The sequence below is a fragment of the Trypanosoma cruzi genome, genomic scaffold, assembly GCF_000209065.1.
Source record: "Trypanosoma cruzi strain CL Brener 1047053516547 genomic scaffold, whole genome shotgun sequence".
NCBI lineage: Eukaryota > Euglenozoa > Kinetoplastea > Trypanosomatida > Trypanosomatidae > Trypanosoma > Trypanosoma cruzi.
The window spans coordinates 9,016-29,493 of NW_001849224.1; the positions used below are offsets into that span (position 1 = coordinate 9,016).

At 55.1% G+C, this 20,478-nt stretch overlaps 3 protein-coding genes and 5 pseudogenes across 3 annotated transcripts, besides 3 other annotated features; all 8 read left to right on the top strand.

Moving 5' to 3' along the window:
* Positions 1–1,446, top strand: Tc00.1047053506451.10 (dispersed gene family protein 1 (DGF-1), putative; the record flags this gene model as incomplete). The annotated part of the gene is made up of 1 exon (XM_804929.1): positions 1–1,446. A coding segment is annotated over one exon (1,446 nt), but the record flags the coding sequence as incomplete, so codon positions are not given.
* Positions 1–20,478: a sequence feature (areas not merged during assembly with more than two copies in the genome that could not be assigned to a particular haplotype).
* Tc00.1047053506451.13 lies at positions 3,771–4,433 on the top strand (annotated as a pseudogene).
* Positions 4,712–8,539, top strand: Tc00.1047053506451.16 (annotated as a pseudogene).
* Tc00.1047053506451.20 (trans-sialidase, putative) lies at positions 9,187–11,601 on the top strand (the record flags this gene model as incomplete). Its single annotated transcript, XM_804930.1, has 1 exon — positions 9,187–11,601. The coding sequence occupies one exon, from the start codon at positions 9,187–9,189 to the stop codon at positions 11,599–11,601; it is 2,415 nt and encodes an 804-aa protein (XP_810023.1).
* On the top strand, positions 12,948–13,727 carry Tc00.1047053506451.35 (uncharacterized protein; the record flags this gene model as incomplete). The annotated part of the gene is made up of 1 exon (XM_804931.1): positions 12,948–13,727. One exon carries the CDS (start codon positions 12,948–12,950, stop codon positions 13,725–13,727), a length of 780 nt encoding a protein of 259 aa, XP_810024.1.
* On the top strand, positions 14,127–16,106 carry Tc00.1047053506451.50 (annotated as a pseudogene).
* Positions 16,664–16,684: a sequence feature (AT_rich).
* Tc00.1047053506451.64 lies at positions 17,423–17,764 on the top strand (annotated as a pseudogene).
* Positions 17,999–19,699, top strand: Tc00.1047053506451.80 (annotated as a pseudogene).
* Positions 20,103–20,126: a microsatellite.

A 20,478-nucleotide genomic window follows, 5' to 3' on the forward strand; every position in this document is an offset into this window, starting at 1 on the left:
GCGATGCTGCGCAACGCGACGTGGGTGTGCAACGCGACGAATCCGTCCACCGTCCTGGAGCTGGCTGTGCCCGTGCACCGCGCTTATTTCATTGCTTTCGACGAGACGATAGTCATTCGCTGCGGCGCTGCGGCGGTGTCCGGCGGCTGCAAGGGTGTGCTGCTTGGGTCCTTTACGATCAGGTCCGCCACGCTGCCCGCCGCTGCCAGCGTCCTCTCGGCGATCACCGGCGTTGTTGCGTGTGCGACGACTGTTGCGGTGGTGGTGACCGGCGGGCTGGGCTCCATCCTGGAGATGCAGGCGCTCGGCGTGTTTGCGAGGATGTCATGCGCCTCGGCGCAGGAGCGTGCGAGCACCGTTGCGCTGCCGTACTTCCTGTCGGTGTTCGCTGCCCTTGACCCGCTGTGGATGGTGGTGGGCAACGCGCTGCTTGCCGCTGTGTTCGGGTGCGTGCACTGCGGTGTGACGGTCGCCTTCCAGCGGTGGCGCGGCGTGGACGCGGCGAGTGCGTGGGCGGCGATGCGCTTCCCGAGCCTGACGTACGTTGTGGCGCACGCGATGCACCTCGGCATCTTCTTTGGCTCCGTGCTTGCACTGGCGATGCCCGGCGCCCGCGTGCAGCACCGCGTGATTGGTGTTGTTGGTGTGCTGTACGGTGCGGCGTTCCCTGCTGGCGTGTGCTACTTGATTGCCCGCCACACGGGCGCGAGCTTCGAGAGGTACTGGCAGTTTTCGAGGAAGCCGCAGCACGAGCGCCTGCTGTACCCCGTCGGGTATTGGCACCCCGCAGCGCAGCAGCGGATGTATGGCGGCATGCTGACGAACATGAGGGGCAGCCACGTGTACTGGTGTGTGTTCCAGCTGTCGGTGCTGTGCGTGGTGTGCCTGATTGCGGCTGTGCACCCGCCCGTGGGAGGCTGCCACGTCCAGTACTTCTGCATGGCGGCTGTGCTGCTTGCGGGTGCGGGCGTGGTTGCCTTCACGAACATGATGCGCTCGGCCTTCCTGACGGCGATGCACACTGCGAGCTTTGTGCTTCTTGCGGCGCTGTGCGTGGTCAGCGCGGCCAACCATCTTGCGCCAAGCGACGGCGGTGCGAGGGCGTACGCGGCTATCGTGCTGCTGTTGACCACTGTGCTGCTTGCGGTCACTGTGTACAGTGTCGTTGTGTGGCACGCGGAGGACCGCCACTGGCAGGAGCTGCGCGAGCCGCGGCGTGGTGTGCTGGAGGCGCTGCTGCGCGATGACGAGGAGAGCGACGAGGAGACGCAGAAGCCCCACGAAATGGCGTCATCGTCGTACGCCTCAGGCACCACCGTTGCGTCGTCGTACCAACCACCCGCACCGCCATCGCAGCCTATGGCCGGTGACACCCGCTCAGACGCACTGAGCCTGTTCGACCGTTCATCCAGTGCGAGCCGTATGATCAATTACGCTTCCATTTGACGTACGCCACGTGGAATTAGTAAATATGCGGTGCTTGAGGGGCCACGGCTGTGCTGCGCACCACAGACAGTCGTCGTTAACGGCACCTACAGTGTTGTTGGTCGTTGTTTCTATCAATTTGTTTTCATTTTGATCGGGTGCTTCCAGGAGTTTTTCCCGCTCCACGACGACCGTGTGGAAGGGATTGAGTTGTTGCTCTTGTTACTGCTGATGTTGTGTTGTATCGGACTGTAATTTCATGGAGTTGCGTGCGAGGAACCCAACGTTCGTTTTGTGCAATGGAGGAAGGATCCAGCGAACCGCCTAGTGTAAGTAATGAATTGCAGCACTGCCTTACCGCGGATTTACATGCAGGAAGCATTACAGTCCACAGGAGCAAGGCGGCGACAGACTAGTAGCAGGTCTCCGGGTTTCCAGTAACGTCTTTGAGCGGGATTATTTATTGGGGCGCGACGCATTGTCGTAATTCCGGCTTATTTCGTTGTGGCGAGTGCACGGGGTGATTGATGTCTCTTTAGCGGTGGAAGTGACGGACCAGGCCATCCCAGTCACGTTCCACACTTGTCCTCGAGCGCACCGCCGCCATGGCAGGATCCCTCAGGTGTGCACTTGGAGCGTGGGAGCCTTGATGACGCGGCATTGGGATTCGTTGCCCGTCACGGCCCGCAATTTTGTGTGTGCAGGAGGTGTGACGGCCACTTCCGGCAATTTGCACATCCCTTCACGGCGCTGCCTTTGACTTAGTTGGCGCACCGCCTTCCACAGGCAAGGGATGTTGTTGCGGATTGGCCACGCTGGTACAGGGATGCCTCCACGAGGAATTCCTTCTTTCCCAATTCCCCTATGGCCCTGCGAAATTCATGCACCACAGCAGGCACAGAGCGGTGTGGTGTTAGCACGGAGAGTACGATATTCACCGAGACTGTTTCCACGGCAGCGTGCGTCTATGCGCCTTCTCGTCGAATCGTGGAAGCACGCGAGCACACGTCGACGGTTCTGGATCACCTGGCGACTCACATCGTCGACGTACCCTTTTTTCTCGCCAGCAGTACCGCGTAGCGCACACACGGATGCAGCTTGCCTTTGGCCACTGCGACATACCCAAGAACGAGGCATGTGATGCATAAGCCGAGGAGGCGTCCGACCTCGCACAGCTCAGAGGCACATGGAGCACCGGCATCGTTTTCATTGGCCGAAGGTATTATTTGTGCCCGACAGCTCAAGCCAGAAGCTTGCCGCTCCACTGTATCAGGCGACTGGGAACCGACGCGCACGGACGCCACCCTCACTCGTGGGGAAGAGGCCGCACTGGACCGCCTCCGCACCGGAGTTTCCCACACAATACGGATGGCTGCTACGACCATTGCAACCCGCCATCCCACGCACATGCCGTTGGTGCGGCGCGGATGCCGCACAGCAGGCACGCAAAGAACTTTGCACGGAAACGCCTCCTCCTCCCGCTGGACCTCACCCCGCCACGATCCGATGCCCGGCAGACTGCCCGGTGTGCGGCAAGCACTGCAGTTGCTGCACTGGTGTCGTGACGCACATGGTTAACGCCCATGGTATTACGCGCTCTACCAGGCGCTGTGGAAAGTTAACTTTCCCGGTGAGTCGGAACCGCCAGAAATCCCACCGGAAGCACCGCCCAGCACTTGAGCGAGGACGAGAGCGAGGGACGGCACACCGATCGCACCTCCGTCGCAGACTGCACGGCCCAGGCCGAAGCCACTCCCATGCATTTTCCGCACGGCGTCGTACGAAAGGCAAGCCGGAACCGTACTTTATCTTAGGCACTTCCACAAGCAAGACTTCCCCCGACAACTAGAAGGCGCTGCCGGGAATATGACGGTCTGACGGCATCCACCCCGTTCGAATGCGTGTACTGTGAATTCGGGGCTCAAGCGAAGGCGGGACCACCATCCCGCATACGAGCACACGAACACTCCAGCACAGAGCCACGGTCGGCACCGAAGAAGGAAGCACTTCGTAAATGCCCTTGATGCGACAGGCAGGCGGGCAGTGCTGGGGGATTGACCATCCACACACGGCACAAACACCCAACAGAAAGAAAGTCGTGACACTAAAAATGGAGATTAAATAGTCACGCACTGCAAAGCTCGAACCTCCGCATGAAGAACATCAAACCCACACAGAAACCCCGCCTCTGCACAGGAGGAGAATGCCAGCGAGAAACAGTGCACCGTGAGCCCAAAGTGGCACGCACACACATGCGTTGGTGGACGTCACGCTGTCGCCGATGTCACGGCGGCAGAGGGGTCAGGCCGCCGAGAAGACGCACTTTGCCCGGCGACGAAATCCCGATGGGATCCCCACCAGTTTAGTTTCGCCGTCCAGCATGCGGGTGTCAGTGCCACAGCAATGCCTGGCTGACCCGCTACCGCACGGCACGCCACGGGCATCGACCGGGCATTGTGAAAACCGGCCGACTGGAGCTGTGCGGAGGGGCATGTCGGCATTTACTCCGCTGCCCGGCTCTGCAGGCGCCCAGAAAAAAGCATGGAGCGGACATTGGAGAAGTGGGGAAGCCGTGCCTCACGGAAATATTGGTGTGTCTCCACTTTGAAGTGGAAGGTCTCTGCCCCAGCGGTATCTCCGCGCGGCGAGAAGGCACGAGGCCCCTCGCAGATGCGGCAGGCCGTATTTTCTCCTGGCAGGCTGCCCTCCTCTCCTTTTCTCATTTATGGCGTCCATGTTTGGTTGGTTCTGTGATTTGTTGTTTTATTGATTCTTGGCGGCAACGGATCATCGAGCCACCGCACTGTCCCCGGGGCGGGTGCGTAGCGGTGGTGTGTGCTTCACGGCCTCCGCTGCGGCTCCCACTTCGGGTGCCGGGCTCTCTTTCACATCTTCGATCGTTGGGCGGACGTGCTCTGCGATGGTGGCTGGCGTGTGGACCTTCGTATTTATTTGAGAAGACACGAGGAATAGTAGCAATATATATATATATCAACAGCGCTGAATAGATATTAGTACTGACATCTAAATGCCTATCTACATACATGTGCAGCCAATAAAATGGCAATTCAATAAATCAGGAAACCAAGCAATCTGTCAAATTTTAGGGGAACGAAGGGATACATCCATATCTATACAGATGCATCAATGAATAAAGTATCGTTTTTATGCTCATACCCATATCGATATATCTAAACATTGATCAACGCCTATTTTCATATGTATATCCCTCCATATAATTTTTCACCGTTCTTTTTTATTCGTGGCATTTTGCTTCCGCTATATTATGTATCCTTCTCCCGTGAGTTTCTGCTTACTTTTTTAGAGCGCATAGGCATTCCGTCCCGCGGTCAAGGTCTCATATGCACTGAAGCATCCCATCGGACAAAAGTCGCAAGAGGTTTGCGAAGCCCATCCCAATTGAATGCTGATTGCCACCTTCTTGATCTCCTGAGGAGCTGCGACGTGTGATTGCGTTGCCCCTGACACCCAACACAATGACAACTTTCAACGAGCAGTTTGCGGGCGCATTGTGCAGTTTTCTTGAGGTGTAGCCCACACCCGTATTTTGGGAGTGAATGCACGGTGTACCTGTAGGGGATGCTGAGGGCGGCGTCAGCGAGGCATGGGACAACATGTGCTCCGGAACAAGTGTGTGGCGTTGGCCCGAGGAGGTCCTGTGCCAACGGCATCACTGATTGATGGCCATTGATTTTGAGGCTGGGAGCTTCCTTGCTTTAAGGAATGGAATGGCGCTGGCTGACCAGGTGCCACATGCTATCTAATATGTCCTGGGTGTGGCTTAAGAGACGATGCGGACGCATGCAGAGGGGGGAAGGGAAGTAGGACTTTGTGTGGAAATGCACGTGGACGTGTCAGAGCGTCACGATATCCCTCAAGAAGTGTGGAGCCCCGAATTGATGATTCGACCGTCCTGATAAAACTGCCTGGGGTGGAGGTGAGTGCGCTGACTTCCGTTTCACCGAATTTTTCTTCATCTGACAGGCTGCGCGGCTGACGTGGAGGGACATCATGCGCACCTGTTTCCGGCGGGTGCGATGCCGTTTCCCACATTTGAGGGCGACTTCCCCGATGATGCACTCTGTCATCCTCACTTGTTTTATCTGACGACACGTCGCAACGCGGGGTTGGTGCTGAGCGACGAAAGCCTATCGTCTCGGTTGGAACCAAAACGGAGAGTCCATGAAGAGGCATGCTGCTCGCGGTTGGTTGATGCGTTGCCTGGGAGGAGTCTGAGTGCCACCGTGGAGCGTCTCTTATCCGCTTGATTGCATGACCCTCTACACATTGCAGAGGCCTCGTGCTCCTGAGTAATGCCGATAGGGCGGATTGCATGATGGTGTTTTATTGCTGGAAGGCACCGTGAGGAGGAAAAATATTATTTATTCTTTCTTCTTCCTGGACGAGACGAATCCTTTCTTTGATTGAAGTACTAATGCCTTGTCGCAGCTCTTTTTGGCCGCTGGTGGCTTTGGTGTTTGTTCCAATCAATGGCTCTCACTGGCGACTCCAAGACATAATATCGACTGGCGTTGTCGTTCATGGGCCCACGTTGCTTGGCCCATCAATTATTTTTGCAACTGGACAACAAATTTCTCTGTGGGTGTGAATCATGGTTTACAGAATATGACCACAACAGCTGCTGAGTGGGCTGGTGGCTGTTGCGTCCTGCATGAATCTGTTCTTGCGTATTTCACTCTGTTGCGTGTAAATGATGTTACATCTGTGCCTCGTTGTGTGGCAGATGCCTGAGCCAACGGAGGACGGAGTGTTGTGATGAGTCAGGGCACAGACAACCCTCGTGTTGCTCATCGTTATGCTCGTTTTCACTGCGGTCCTCGAAGTGGGATTATTTTATTTTGTGCGGTATGGAGAGTACTCCTCCGCTGGCATATCGCCGTGTGGTGGTCTCTGGCTCAAAGGACCCTGTGGAATACTTTGTGAGGGCGAAGGATGATGGCAGGACTGTTGTGCCCACACAGACGGAGACGAGAACAGGCTGGTTGGTGTGCCCTGTAAGATTGCGCGCTCGATTGCGTCATTGGATGCGTGCAGGGCAGGCGGCTCTCCGGTGTTTGTTGGCTTCACGGCCATCCCGCTGGCCCCTTCTGAAGGGCATTCAAGAGCATTCGTTCCCTGAGGGTGTTTCTGTTGTGTGGTCCGCACAATGTAGTGCCCGCTCCATTGGGCTTTTTCTTTGGTGAGAGGATGGTCTGTTGCACTTCTAGGGCTCCTGTGAAGGGGGAGGGTCATGGGGCAACATGCCCACCGCTTCGGTGTTGGTGCACCGCGTACTTGTGGCCGCGTTACGCAGGAGGCATAGTTCTCCGTTGCAGGATGAAGGTAACGTGTTCTTGTCCTTTCACAGCAATGAACGGCCTTCTTGTTATTTATTTTTAGGCGTTTCTGCAGGAGAACGAGTTTGCAAATGGTTACGAGGGATGCGTGGCTGCAGGGCTTGAGCGCCGTTGGTTTTTTTGACGGGCGGTGTTGAGGAATTACAGGCGCTTGCAGATGCCATCGCCGGTGTGAGGGCAGGTGTTTCAGCCACCCGAAGCGCGGCTGTTGGGAAGACGTGTTTCACTCTTGCAGTGGAAGCAGGCACCAAAGGGGCGAATGTGCGGGCTCACCACCCTACTTTCTGTACTGTTTTGCCGCGACGACTGGATCTGATCGCCAGCCACATTGAGCCGTCGCCATGTGGCCGCAACGTTGTCTCGAAGCGGTCGAGAGGCCGCAGGGCACGGCATTTGCATTCATTTATGGAAGTGTCATGGGGAAGAAGTGCGAGCCTCTTGGCATCTGACATCTCGCTGCCTTTTGATGCCATATTCGGTGAGTCTGTGGGTACTTTCTGGTGCTTCTGCCTTTTACTGGATGATTGGAACTGCTGAGATGTGGAGGGCATTTGCTGCGCCTTCTTTTTTTGGGTATATTTGTCGCACGCCGTGTTCGAGACGGTTTTCGATTGCCGCATTGCATGGGGTGCTGCAAGGCGATGCATTATGCCACGCGATTGTGTTGTGGGTGCCGTGCGGTGGAAATATTTGACGTCGTTGAGGTGCCCTTGGAGGGTGGGGTGGCGATCCTCCGGCGCGGGTGATCACTGACGGGTTCACACGCCCCTTTGAATTTTCTGTCCCTTCTTTGTACTTTCATGAACTGGCCGCGGATATTGCAGAATATATTCAGGTTGCTGCGGTGCTCCATACATTCAAGGTGTTGTCCTCCGCGCCGTCAACCTCGGCAGCTGAGCGACCGGTCCCTTTGAAGGATTCGGGAGGAGGATCCGTCCAATTTGTTCCGCGGCTGGAGTCAATTCCTTCATTTCTGTCGGCTAGACACGCCCACACCGTTACATTGCGTTCCCTTCCCTCAATGGGAGGAATGGGTGGGGAATAACCTCGAGAGATGGTGGCACTTTTTGTTGCATCGCCGGGGATCGTTCAGCGGCAGTTGATGCATCAGCCCTTCCTGAGGGTCGGCGACACAAACTCTGTGGCCGAGACGATTTGGATGGGAGTTCACAGGGGCAGAATGCGCGCTTTATTTCCGTGCTTTTGCCGATGGAATGCAATTATTTGCCCTTTCCTGTGATGCCTCGTGTGTGCCATGACACCACATTGAGGAGAGCACGAGGTGCTATTGACCATGCTATTTTGTCAGACGCCACGGCTCTTTTCGGGTGTGTGATTCGACTGTGTGGTGGGTCTGTTGAGGGGAGGACGTGGATGGGCCGCGCCTACCCGACTGCTGCGCCTCACTTTTCTGAGCGCCCTGACCAAATTGCTGTTCTCCTTTTGCTTGCCTTACCGGGCCTGGCGACCTCTTGAGGAGCGGTGCGGCGGCGTGGACTGTCGGGCTGCTGAGGAGGCCGTGGCTGCGCGGGATTTCCTGCGGATTTTTTTTGCGTTTCAGGACTACTGTAGAGAGGAGGACATTTCATGCCTCCTCCACGTCCAGGAGAGTAGATGGAGGGATCGCGGTTGCAGGATCGCACTTCACGAGTGTCTGCGCCCGTTGATCGCGTCGACGGCGCGCTCTGTGTGTCTTCGACCACTGCCGGAGCATCCCGCCGTTTTTCTTCCTGTGAACGGGAAAATCCACCGACACGTCGAGGGTGGTGGGGGATGTTGCAGCGAGGAACGCTTTAAAGGTTCTACAGTGAGGGAGCGCTGATTGCAAGGATCCCGCAGCACTTGGGATTCTGCTTGCCTTTAATTTCTCCTCTCTGTCTGTTGGTCGGTGCCGTTTGCCGGAGGACGTCTTGGCCCGTGCGCAACCGTCAACTTCTCTGCTTCTGTGTGTGGCCTCACATTTTTTGGTCCGTTGTGGACGGTGAGAGTAATTACTGTGGCGGTTACGACGAAGCGGATGTGTTACGCCGTGAATGGTGGCGCCACCCACTCCTCTGCCACGTTCTTTTTTGACGCTTTTTAGATTTTAATTTGATTTCTTGCACACAAACACACTCAGGCTAGGAAGGAAGCTACCACCAAGAGCGGATCGCCACTGTGAAATTCGAAGGCTTTGAAAGGAACAACAGCACACACACCGCCCACACACACATATTTATATGCTCTCACTTGTTGCTGCAGTGAAGGCACCCCGCACAGACAACCGTCGCCGCGTGACCGGATCCAGCGGAAGGAGGAGGGAAGGAAGAGAAAGTGAGCCGCAGAGGCCCAACATGTCCCGGCATCTCTTCTATTCTGCGGTGCTGCTCCCCCTCTTTTTGTGATGTTCTGCTGCGGCACTAGTGGAGCTGCGGCTGCTGGTGAGGCGTCATCCCCGGAATGTTCAAAGGGTAAACATTATGTTTGGAGAGGTAAGAAAGATGAAGAAACAGTGAGTTCTCTCCGTGTTCCCAGTCTTTTGAAAGTGGGGAGTGATGTGTTTGCCGCTGCCGAGGCGCATTGCAAGGACGGTACTAATAAAGATTTTACTGGGATTGCCTCGGAGCTTCTGAAGTGGACTGATGAAAAAGCAAGCAAGGAGTTGGACACAACTGAATTGAAGACACAAGTGCTGGAGGAATGTCCGTCCGAACAAGGCGAATGCTCCTGCCGTATAGCGGACCAGGCTGGCACCAAAAGCGGCACGAGAATACATGTGAGTAAGCCAACAACAGTTGTGCAGGGAAGTGATATTTACATGCTTGTTGGAAATTACAGTTTTGAAGGTGCCTCTGATGATCAGGCAGGTGGCTGGGGACTCATGCTGGTGAAAGGGAACGTCAGTAATAAGGAAGGAGAAAATAACGGAATTTACTGGAATGACACTTACGCTATCCCGTGGAGTTATAAAGTCAAACAACACGAATCTTTGATGCGGCTGATTGGCAGCGGTGGATCGGGTGTTAAGATGGAGGACGGTACGCTTGTGTTCCCGCTGGAAGGGACGAGAAAGAAGAGGAACCAGGGTGATGGCAACGAAAAGGATGGAAAGGCTGTCTCGCTGATCCTACACTCGAAGGATGCTAAGACTTGGAAGCTGCCGAAGGGGATGTCTGCCGATGGCTGCGGTGTTCCCTCCGTCGTGGAGTGGGAGAAGGACAAACTCATGATGATGACTGCGTGTGATGGTGGCCGCCGCAGGGTGTACGAGTCCGGTGACAAGGGGGAGTCGTGGACGGAGGCACTCGGGACACTCTCGCGCGTGTGGGGCAACACAAAGGGTGAAAAGGCTGAACTCGTTGGGAGCGGGTTCACCACAGCGACGATTGATAAGAAAAAAGTGATGCTCGTAACTCTGCCGGTGTATTCTAAAGAGAAAGAGAAAGAAGAAAAAGAAAAGGGCAGTCTCCATCTTTGGCTGACGGACAACACGCACATTGTCGATATTGGGCCGGTATCCGATGATGACGTTGCCGCCAGCTCCCTGCTGTACAAAAGTGGTGAAAGTGGAAATGATAATAATAATGGGGAGGAGTTGATTGCACTGTACGAGAAGAAGAAGAGCGGTGATGAGGACGCATCACTCGGTATGGCTTCTGTGCTTCTGACTGCGCAGCTGGAGAAGGTGAAGGAGGTGCTGAAAACGTGGAAGAATGTGGACGAACGTGTCTCCCAGCTGTGCACCTCTGAGAAGGTTACCTCAAGTGAAACTGCCTGCAGTGCTGATATTAAGATCACGGATGGGCTGGTTGGCTTTTTGTCCGGCAACTTCTCTGAGAACACATGGAAGGACGAGTACCTCGGGGTGAACGCCACAGTACATAAAGGAACGGAGGTAACAGAGGCAACCGGGGCAACAAAGACTTCCGATGGTGTGACATTCCAGGGAGCGTGGGCGGAGTGGCCTGTTGGCAGTCAAGGGCAGAATCAGCTGTACCACTTCGCGAACTACAACTTCACTCTTGTGGCGACGGTGTCCATCGACGGTGAGCCGAAGGGAAATACCCCCATTCCTTTGTTGGGTGTGCGTGCGGGCAGTAACGGGGGAAAAAAACTTTTTGGACTGTCGTACAACGGCGGAGATAAGTGGCAATTGCTGTGCGGTGACGAAACAAACAAGGAAATCAGCAGCACATGGAAGCGAGGGACAAAACACCAAGTGGCCATTGTGCTACGGAACGGCAGCGATGTCTCCGCGTACGTCGATGGTAAACGTCTGGGGAAGGATGCGCAATGTGAATTGAAAAATACAGATTCAGAAGGGATATCGCACTTCTACATTGGAGGGGATGGTGGCAGTGCAGACAACACAAGAAGCCGTGAAGTGGTGTCTGTGACGGTGACGAACGTCCTGCTGTACAACCGCCCGCTGACTTTTTCAGGTGGGAATGCCGAGGTGGAAGAAGTTACCGATTCACCATCAGCGGATCAGGAACCATCAGCGGAGCCTGCTTCTCCATTTGTGGCAAGGAATCAGAATGCGGCGCCTCCTGCAACGATACCTCCTGAAGCTCCGGTGGGGCAAACGACCTTGCAGCAGCCTCAACACGAAGGCAAAGGGCAAAATGCAACGGCGGAGGAATCTGCCACTACACAAGAAGTTCCGGCGAATACATCGCAGGGAAGTGTAGAGAAGGCGGCGGCTTCGAACTCTCATGCCGCTGGAGAAGCAAGATATGATGCCGGCATTATGCGTGGTAGCGTACTGCCGCCATCGCTGCTCCTTCTGTTGGGACTGTGGGGGTTTGCAGCTCTGTGAGGAGTGACTGGCTGCCGCGTGGGACACTTGCGACCCCCGCTGCACAGACACACACACCTGGCCATGAATTTCTTTTCCTAAATAACTTTTATTTACTTTTCTTGCTTTATTTGCGTTTTTAAATTGTTGTTTTCCTTTTTTTTATCTCACTCCCGCATCCCTTCTATTTTTGCTTTTGGGGGCAATCACTATGGATTTTTTTTTTCTACTCTTCCCTCTTTAATTGTTTCTTCTGCACTCTTCCTGTGAGGGGTGCCGTGTGTTTCCCGCCCAACTGCTCCGCTCGCACACCACCGACACGCTCACGACGACGGCCCTGTGCGCCTCGCCTGCTGCACGCATGAGGAGGGGCCGCGACGAACGGCGCGCTGAGGGAGCCGTGACGTGTGGGCGTGCGACGAGGGCCTGTGGGGCGGAGCACACATTTCTTCCCTCTTGTTTTGTTTTCTTGCGGCCAGGGCTGGCAGACACCCGCAGCGCCACACACACAGCCACACCCTGCCGCCGTGTTTTTTTTTTTTTTCTTTTCATTTCACGCGCTGGCAGTCCCGTCAGCATTTCTCTCCCTCCTGATGATTTTTTTCTTTTGCTGCGCTCACTCTCCCGATGGAGAGACGCGACCGCCGTCATGTCTGCGTGCTTCTCTCAGTCCCCACACACGAGTGACTGTGCTCTGCGGGCCGCACTCGCACGCCGATGAGAGGGCTGAGGGGAGCAGCAACACGCGGATGACCCCATGAAATGTAAACGATGTGCGGACACATGGAGGGTCGGACGGTTGAAGCACACGCAACCATCTTTTTAATTTTCTTTTCGGGCAAAATATATACGGACAGTTCGGTGTGGCCACACGGCAGCCAGGCGATTTTTAAATTTGTGTGGAACAGTAATGGACGATTTCTTTTTTATAATTATTTTGTGTGATGGGGTTTGTATAAGACGAAGGGGATGTTCTTTTTCTGTTTTAAATAAATCTTGTGTGGATTGCCGCTGCTTGGGCTGCAGTGCAGTCATGAGTTTGAGCGGTCCTCTTCTTGTTGTTTCCGCCATGCGTCTCTGCTGTACATTTTTGTGCGTCCCTCCACATACTCTGCTCCCTCTTTTCTGCTTCTTTGCTTTGTGTTTCTGCAGGCACACACACACACACACAAGATGCAAATTGCAGTGGATATGAATGCTCCTTTTGTGGTGCATGCTGGCAGTTGCGTGTGGCGGCTGTTGTCTTCTTCCGTGGCCATGAGGAGAAGGGCGGAGAGGGAGCGCGCACCCCGAGTCTCTTTTCCTGCGGGTGTGATGCACCGCGTGTGGCTGCGTTGAGTTGGGCTCCGTGTCCCATTGAGGGCGGGATGGCAGGAAATTTTGTTGCCGCGTCATGGACGGATGAGGGTTCGCTTGCGCGTGTGGCTGGTGTGGTGGCCGCGGTGTTTTTGCCGTTTCCCTGGGGCTGTGGCGATGAGCTGGGGGAGATGGTGGTGGATGTCTTCTCCTCCTGCATGGTGGATGGCTGCTGGCGTTGTGTGCCTTCGTTGCGTGGATGCCGTCTCGTGGTGTGTGAACTGTGCGGCTGGGCCTGCTGCCTCTCCTCATGTTGTCTGCTCTCACTCGCTGTATCCGCTGCACTCCGTCCCCCTCCCTCCTGTTCCATTCCTTTTCCTTCTGTCTCACGGATCGGCTCACTGACACCAGCGACTCCACTACGGGTGATGATGACTGCGATGATGACGATGGTGACGGTGCGGCGCCGTGTGGTGTGCGCCGTGTTGGTCCTTGCGCCCTTGTATTGCTGCTGCAATTCTGTGGATGTGACGGCTGCTGGGAGTCCTGGACATGTGTCTGGTGATGCGGATGCGGTGGTTGTGCCGGTGGATGTGTCGTGTGCACAGAGTGACGGCAGCCTGAGCTATCGCGTGCGTGCGTGTGTGTATGGGCGTGGAAGTGGTGTTCTGCTGCCAGTGCCGAGGCTCAGCGTGAGAATTACACTTTCAGTGGCTTTGATGTGCGCATGCATAGCAGGAATGGCGAGCTGGGTGCTGTGTGCCATGTGGCCCATGCGGTGCACACATGTAGCAACTGTGCTGCCAGCTGTGCAACGAAGGAGGAAGAGGCCACCGTTGCCTTCACGATGAATGTGACGACACATAAATACGCCGGCCCTTATGAATTGTGGTGGCGTCAATATTCTCCCGATGGAGCCATCCATTCGCCTACACGGAGCAGCGATGCTGACCGGACGGGCATCTGTCAGTTGCCGCCACCCCGTGAAGGGAAGGATGACACAAAATCTGGTGGGACAACTGCGCCGCAAGTAAATTCTGAGCCGTCACGTCAGAACGAGGATTGGCGGCAGCCTGTCGCGGCTGACGCACCCAATACCGTCGATCCGAGTCCCGCATCCAACACGGAGAGCAACACGTCCGAGACGAGGCCTGAGTTTGCCTTTGTTCGGAACACAAAAGTGGCTCCGACACCACCCGAAAAAAGGTCCTCGCCTGTCACCGAGCCGAAGGAGGATCCCATTGATGATGCGATGAGTGGTTCAATAAATGTTGAGTTACTGCAGGGAGTTGATCTATTTGTGCCGCAGACGACGCTGGTGCAGTCGGAGGATGGGACTGTTCCAGTTACGACGAGGGATTCGTTTGCCTCACCCTCTCTCGTCAGTGCTGGTGGAGTAATTGCTGCTTTCGTCGAGGGTCACACGGATGCCGAATATCAAGGTGGTCAATTAAGCGAGCCCTTTTCTTCTGATGTTGTTGCGGGGTGCATTGGCTCTGCGTGGGATTGGTCCGCTCTCGTTGGTGAGGTCAATGAAGGATGCATGGAGGGCACACACTGTGCTTGGTGCAGCGGAGGGAAAGGGGAGTTTGGGTGTTGTGCTCCGCCGCACAACAATCACGAAGGGCCACGGAGTGTTTCCTCTTGCGGGAGGCTCTGATGTGTCCTACGAAGGTGTGTGTTGGAGAGAGGGCGGCTTGGAGCTGAAACTGGTTGTGGGTGATGTCACGAATCCCACGGGTGGCAAGCAGAGTGGACGGATCGAATGGGGCGACCCCAAACCACTCTCGAAGCTGATCTCTTCTGCTTCTCACGAAGGTGACTGGACGGAGTTCATTGCTTCTGGTGGCTCAGGTGTTGTGATGGAGGATGACACGTTTGTGTTTCCTCTGATGGCGAAGAGTGAAGCAGAAGACGTTTGCTCCATGATCATTTACTCGACGGACAACGGCAGTATCTGGACGCTCTTTGGGGACATTTCCCTTGCGGAATGCGAAACCTCCCGCGTCACCGAATGGGAGGGATCACTTCTCATGATTGTTGACTGCGAGAGTGGCCAGAGGGTGCACGGGTCGCGTGACATGGGGACAGCGTGGACGGAGGCCATTGGGGCACTCTCAGCCGTGTGGGTCAACGCACGATCAGGAGTCTCGCAGAAGGAAAGCCTGCGTGTGGATGCCCTCATCACCGCGACCATTGAGGAAAGGAAGTTCATGCTGTGCACTCAGAGAGGGCACGCCTCGGGGAAGGAAAGGGCCACTGCGCTCTGCCTTTGGGTCACGGACAGCAACCGCACGTTTTCTGTTGGACCGGTTGCCGTGGACAATGCTGCGGGTTGGATGCTCGCCAACACCCTGCTGCACTCGGATGGCAGTTTGCATCTTTTACGACGGAGGGGCAACGGTGAATGCCGTGTCATCTCACTTTCCCGCCCGACGGAGGAACTGAGTGCAATCAATTCCGTCCTCAGCACTTTGACGCAAAAGGACATTTTCTTCTCCAGATTGTCTACACCCACGGCGTGTCTGGTGGCAGTTTTTTTCGATGCGGCCAGTGATGACACGTGGAACGACGAGTACCGTTGCCTGCATGCAACGGTGAAGGAATGCAGTGAAGGATAGCGATGGGTTACAATTGACGGGACTTGTGTCCAGGGCAATATGGCCTGTGAACACTCGGGGTGATGAAGTGCGTCATGTATTTTTGAGCCACGACTCCACACTTGTGGCGTCGGTGACCATCGAAGTGACTCCGAGTGGGAACACTCCTCGACTGACTGCGGTGCTGGCGCACACTGCGTCCAATCATACCATGGGACTGTCGTGCAGCCACAATAAGAAGTGGGAGACGGCGTTCGAAGGCAAGACAACAACACGGAGCAGCAATCGGGAGCCGAGGAAAGAATACCAAGTGGGACTCATGCTGCAATGCAACAAGACCTCTGTGCACATTGATGGTCGGTCGCTGGGAGAGGAAGAGGTGCTGTTGAAAGGCCAGAGGCCACCTGAGGTACTGAGGGTTCGCTTTGTTGCGTGCGGTGGGCACGAATCTCGTTTGACGGTGACGGACGTCTTTCTGTGCAGCCGCCCACTGAACTTCACTGCGATGCGTGCACTCAAGGACAGCGTCCCCGTTCCGACGAGAGAAGCGGCCCCGACACCGCCCGAGAGGATTCGAGTAGTTGACAGCGTCAGTGAGCACGTTGCTGGGGATATTACCGAAGAGAAATGAATGGACACAACGCAATGCCCCTGGACACGAATCCCCACTACAAACAGTCGCCTTTCAGGGTCTGGAGCGGCGTGAGTCCCGACGAACGCCTCGCCTCTCTCAACGAAGTGAAATTGACACTGCGTGATTTAGGCGGTAACAACACCGTGCGTGTGTGACTGTCTTGTGTGTTGCTGCTTCTAATGGGATTGTGTTTGGGTGGTGGCAGTCTTCTGAGCCACAGTGTGTGGATTTGCGACGCCTCACCTAAAATACATGCTGCATTGCCCTCTTTTTTTATGCCACCGTTATTTATTTACTTTTAAATGTCTTTTTAATGCAGTTCAGATGTAGTAATAAGTACTGTTGTTTTTCCTTTACGTAATGTCCGGCTGATGCACACTGTAATGAGCGAAGTGTTTCCCGCTCTTGTTTGCTTTTCTTTTCGCCCACACGTGGTGCCGGCCCCGCGGCTGTGTCTTCCACGGACTGCACGGAACGAGGATTGGAAGAACAGGCCGGATGCCGCGTGAAATGTGAGGGATGTTGTGTGGGCTGGTGAAATAATAATGCGATCTTTTTTTATTTATTTTAATTTCCCTTCTCCTTCTTGGTGCGGGCAATATGTATACACACAAACACACAGCCGTATTGTTGTGGTCGACACATGAAATAAAAGTCCTGCAAAATCAATTTTTCCATTAATTTGTTGCTTTTGGGAGTCATGCCGGACTCTCGTATTTTTTATTGTTTCTTTGATCCCTGCGGCTTGTTTCTGTAGTTACCGTATTTGCTGTCACTTTGCGTCTCTGCTTCCCGTTGAGTGTCCCTTTGCTGGCTGTGCTGTTGACATGCTTTTTTCTTTTTTCCTGCTAGTGGCACTGATAGTCCGCGACGACGATTGTTTGTGTTCCCCATTGCGATGGCACGAGGGTGACTGGGCGCCGGCCTGCTGAGTGCACTCGGAGGGTAGAAGATGGTGTGCGCCGTGCCTCACTGTGAGTGTGGGACGCCAATCCGTCGGGGAAGGGAGAAGTGAAGGACAGCGCCGTGGAGTTGGATGCGTCCCGTCCTTCTCGTTGCCGCCGTGTGTGTGCGCATGGCACTATCTTGCGGTGCGACGTGGATGGCGTTGCTATTGCGCGCGCCCTCGTGCATGCGCTGTGCGGCGGGCTTTTCTTCCCCATGACACCGCCCTTGTGCGTGTGCGGGACAGTGAAGGTTGTGGAGATGCATGAGGGAGTGAGGGTGGCCGTTGTTTCCGCACACTTGGGAATTCCACACACGTGGCACCACTCGGCAGCCTCTCGCAGCACCCAAGTCGTGGATTGAGAGGATGTGAGGGTTTGCTGAAGGACGACCACGAGACGCAGTACATGACGGCCAACCTGATTGGCATGTGTTTGCAGCGCATGGAGCACGTGCGCCAGCACGCGTTGGACGTAGCGCTCATGATTCTGGAGGAGAGGCGGCACGACGTTGTTGCGCTGTGTGTGTTGCGCGGCCGGGGCATGCCGGCGATTGTGAGGGACGTGGAGGACACGGAGCTGTTTGACTGAGGGAGGAGGTGGTGGCGGACGTTGCGGCGCAGCGGGAGCGCATGACGGCTGCGTGTGGTGGAGGGGCGCGTGTTGAAGTGAGCGTGGCGTGCCTGTGAGGGCCTGAGGAGAGGGAATAACGGCAACAGTGACTGTGGGGGTGTGAGGAACGGTGCACGTCGAGGAGCGCTCTTCTTTTTTTTTTAGATTGTTGTTGAACCGCGCCCACCCAATTGTTGCTGTTGTGGTGCGTGACTCTCATTGCTGGATGGGACGGTGCGTGGCTGTGTGACTTGTCTCTCTTTCCTTTGCTTTCACTCTGCGTTGACGTGTTGTTAGTTTGTAGTGAGGGCTACACGCAAGTGACAGGAGTGATGGCAATGATGACTGGCCGTGTGCTGCTGGTGTGTGCCCTCTGCGTGCTGTGGTGCGGTATTGATGGAGTTGCTGAGACCGAGGAACCTGGAATTGGAGTGGTGCCCGGTGTGGATGAGTATTTGTTTGTGGAGTGGCGCTCTCAGCTGCGGAGGGAATGCGCGGAGGAGGTCAGCAGGAGGACGGGAGGCAGGGCGAATGTGTCCACCGTCGTGGAATGCCTGCGTGAGGGAATGGAGGGTTTGCGTGCCGTTGTGGATGGCCATCGTCGTTGGAGGCGTCGGCGGTGTGCTCTGGTCGCTGGGAATCCTGAAGATGGCCTTCCCGAAGATATTTCCGTTGGAGCTCCTCCACCACTCCCGGCCCCGGAACCGCAAGACTCCTTACAGGAATTATCGTTGGGGGATCCAGAGAAATTGCCAGGAGGTGCAGGAAGAGGAACCGGATTGGGATTAGAACAACTGCAGCCTGAAGAACCGCCCGTCACGAAACAGAATGAGCCAGAGATTGAAGGCGAATTAATTCGCGATGAAAACAACAGTGAGCTCGAGAAAAAAGTATTGGTTGATTCAGATCTAAAGAACTCCCAGACGATGAATGTGCCGGAGATTCAGCCGGAAGCGGTTAGTTTATTGCCTCCTTCAGGTGATGGTCGTGCTGCTGGCATTCCGGGAGGAGATTCCTCCGAGTTGTCCTCTGAAGTTTCTCGATTGCCTGAAGCCAGCGGAACAGGAGGAGACGGCCAACAAAAAAATACACCTGGCAAAGAAAAACAAGCAGCAACACCACCACAACCAGTCCCAGTGCCACACCCTAAACCGTCAGGAAGTGCAGGAGAATTATTAGGAGGAGGAGGGCGATTAGAGGATGCACTGCCAGAAACACCAGTGAAAAAAAACGCTCCAGCAGCTCCATCACCGACGGCATCATCCCACACCGCATCGTTACCATCAAAGGAGGACACAGAAACCAGGAAGCCAGCCGACGATCCGCAGAAAAAAGACAAAAAACCAACAACAGATGCCATACAAAATGCGACAACTGAGGCTCAGGGGGAAACAACTTCATCATCTTCTGCGGCGGATGACAATAACGCTGTCACCAATTAAGCTGACGAGGGAAATGCGGAGAACGCCAACGATGGTTCCGCATCTCGTGCCGCAGTGCCAAACGAAAAACAACGACGTGAACGAGAGGATGGCAGCGAGAAGGAAACAGAACCAGCAGCAACGCCACAAGTAAAAAATGAAAACCCCGGCTCTGCAGACGCTGTTTCAGTACAACAGGTACAGAAAGCTCAAAGTGGCCGGGAGTCAGGGAGTGAGTCAAGAAAAGAAGACAGTGTTCTCACCACAAACAAACAACAGGATGGAACATCTGACAGCCATGCCGAATCAACTCCAACATCACGCTCATCAGCAAAAAGTGTTGCCGCCAGTAATGGCCCTGACGAGGCTACTGAGGAGGAGATTTCCAATAAAAATACGGCAGGTGTAGATGCAGTACCAGAAGCAGCACAAGCAGATGGAAATAAAGATGATAATAAGAAAGAAACACCAATAAAAACTACAGCTATTGCAAATGGTACGGCTCCAACAGGCGACAGTGACAGCAGCACCGCGGTCTCCCACACCACCTCCCCTCTTTTGCTTCTTCTTGTTGTTGCGTGTGCGGCTGCTGCTGCGGTGGTGGCCGCGTGAGAGTGAGGGAGAGAGAGCCGTGCACCGCCCGCACACACACTCGTCCTTCTCTGTGTGTGTGTGTCCCCTTGCATGGACTCTCGCCCTCACCTCACCCCACGAGGCACACGCAATAATGTGCCCATTGTATATATGCATGCACACCCATGCAGGCCCGTTGGTGCTCTCTTTTGCACGACACGCACCGCTGCCGTCCTGCCTGGCTGCATGGGCGGAGCACCGTAACTGTTCTGTTTTTGTTTTTATTGCATTGAGTGGGCGACCTCTCTCTCTCTCCCTCTGTGTGTGTGTTTTGCTTCACGGGAGTAATGAGAGTGTGTGTGCGCTGGTCGTCCCACGCTTCGGCTTTTTGTTTTACTGTTTTCCTTTTTGATTTTGTGGTTGAGTGCACCCATTCCGCGGCTGCGTGTGTGTGTGTGTGTGTGTGCGATGATATGAGTAATTTGCGTGTGTGCTATCTGCCTCTCTCTGCCGTTGCTTTCTTCAGACTCTCTCGTATCGCAAGGCAGCTCCGCAAGTTTAGGCTTTGAAAAACACACGGACAAATGCGCAGAATCTCTTTGTTTCACACGCTGTGGAGTGGCGTGGACGCTGAGAACGCACGCACCCAGAAGATTTTGTCTGCGGTTGTTCTTGCGAGGAGGGAGGTCGTGGGACCGCAATGCGTGCCGGCGACGTGATGCGGTTGTTATTTTGGCGGCGTGCAGCAATTGAATGGTGTGGCGTTGAGGATGTCTGGGACGAGTGCCTATCGACTTTCCCCCCACAGCTGTACCTAC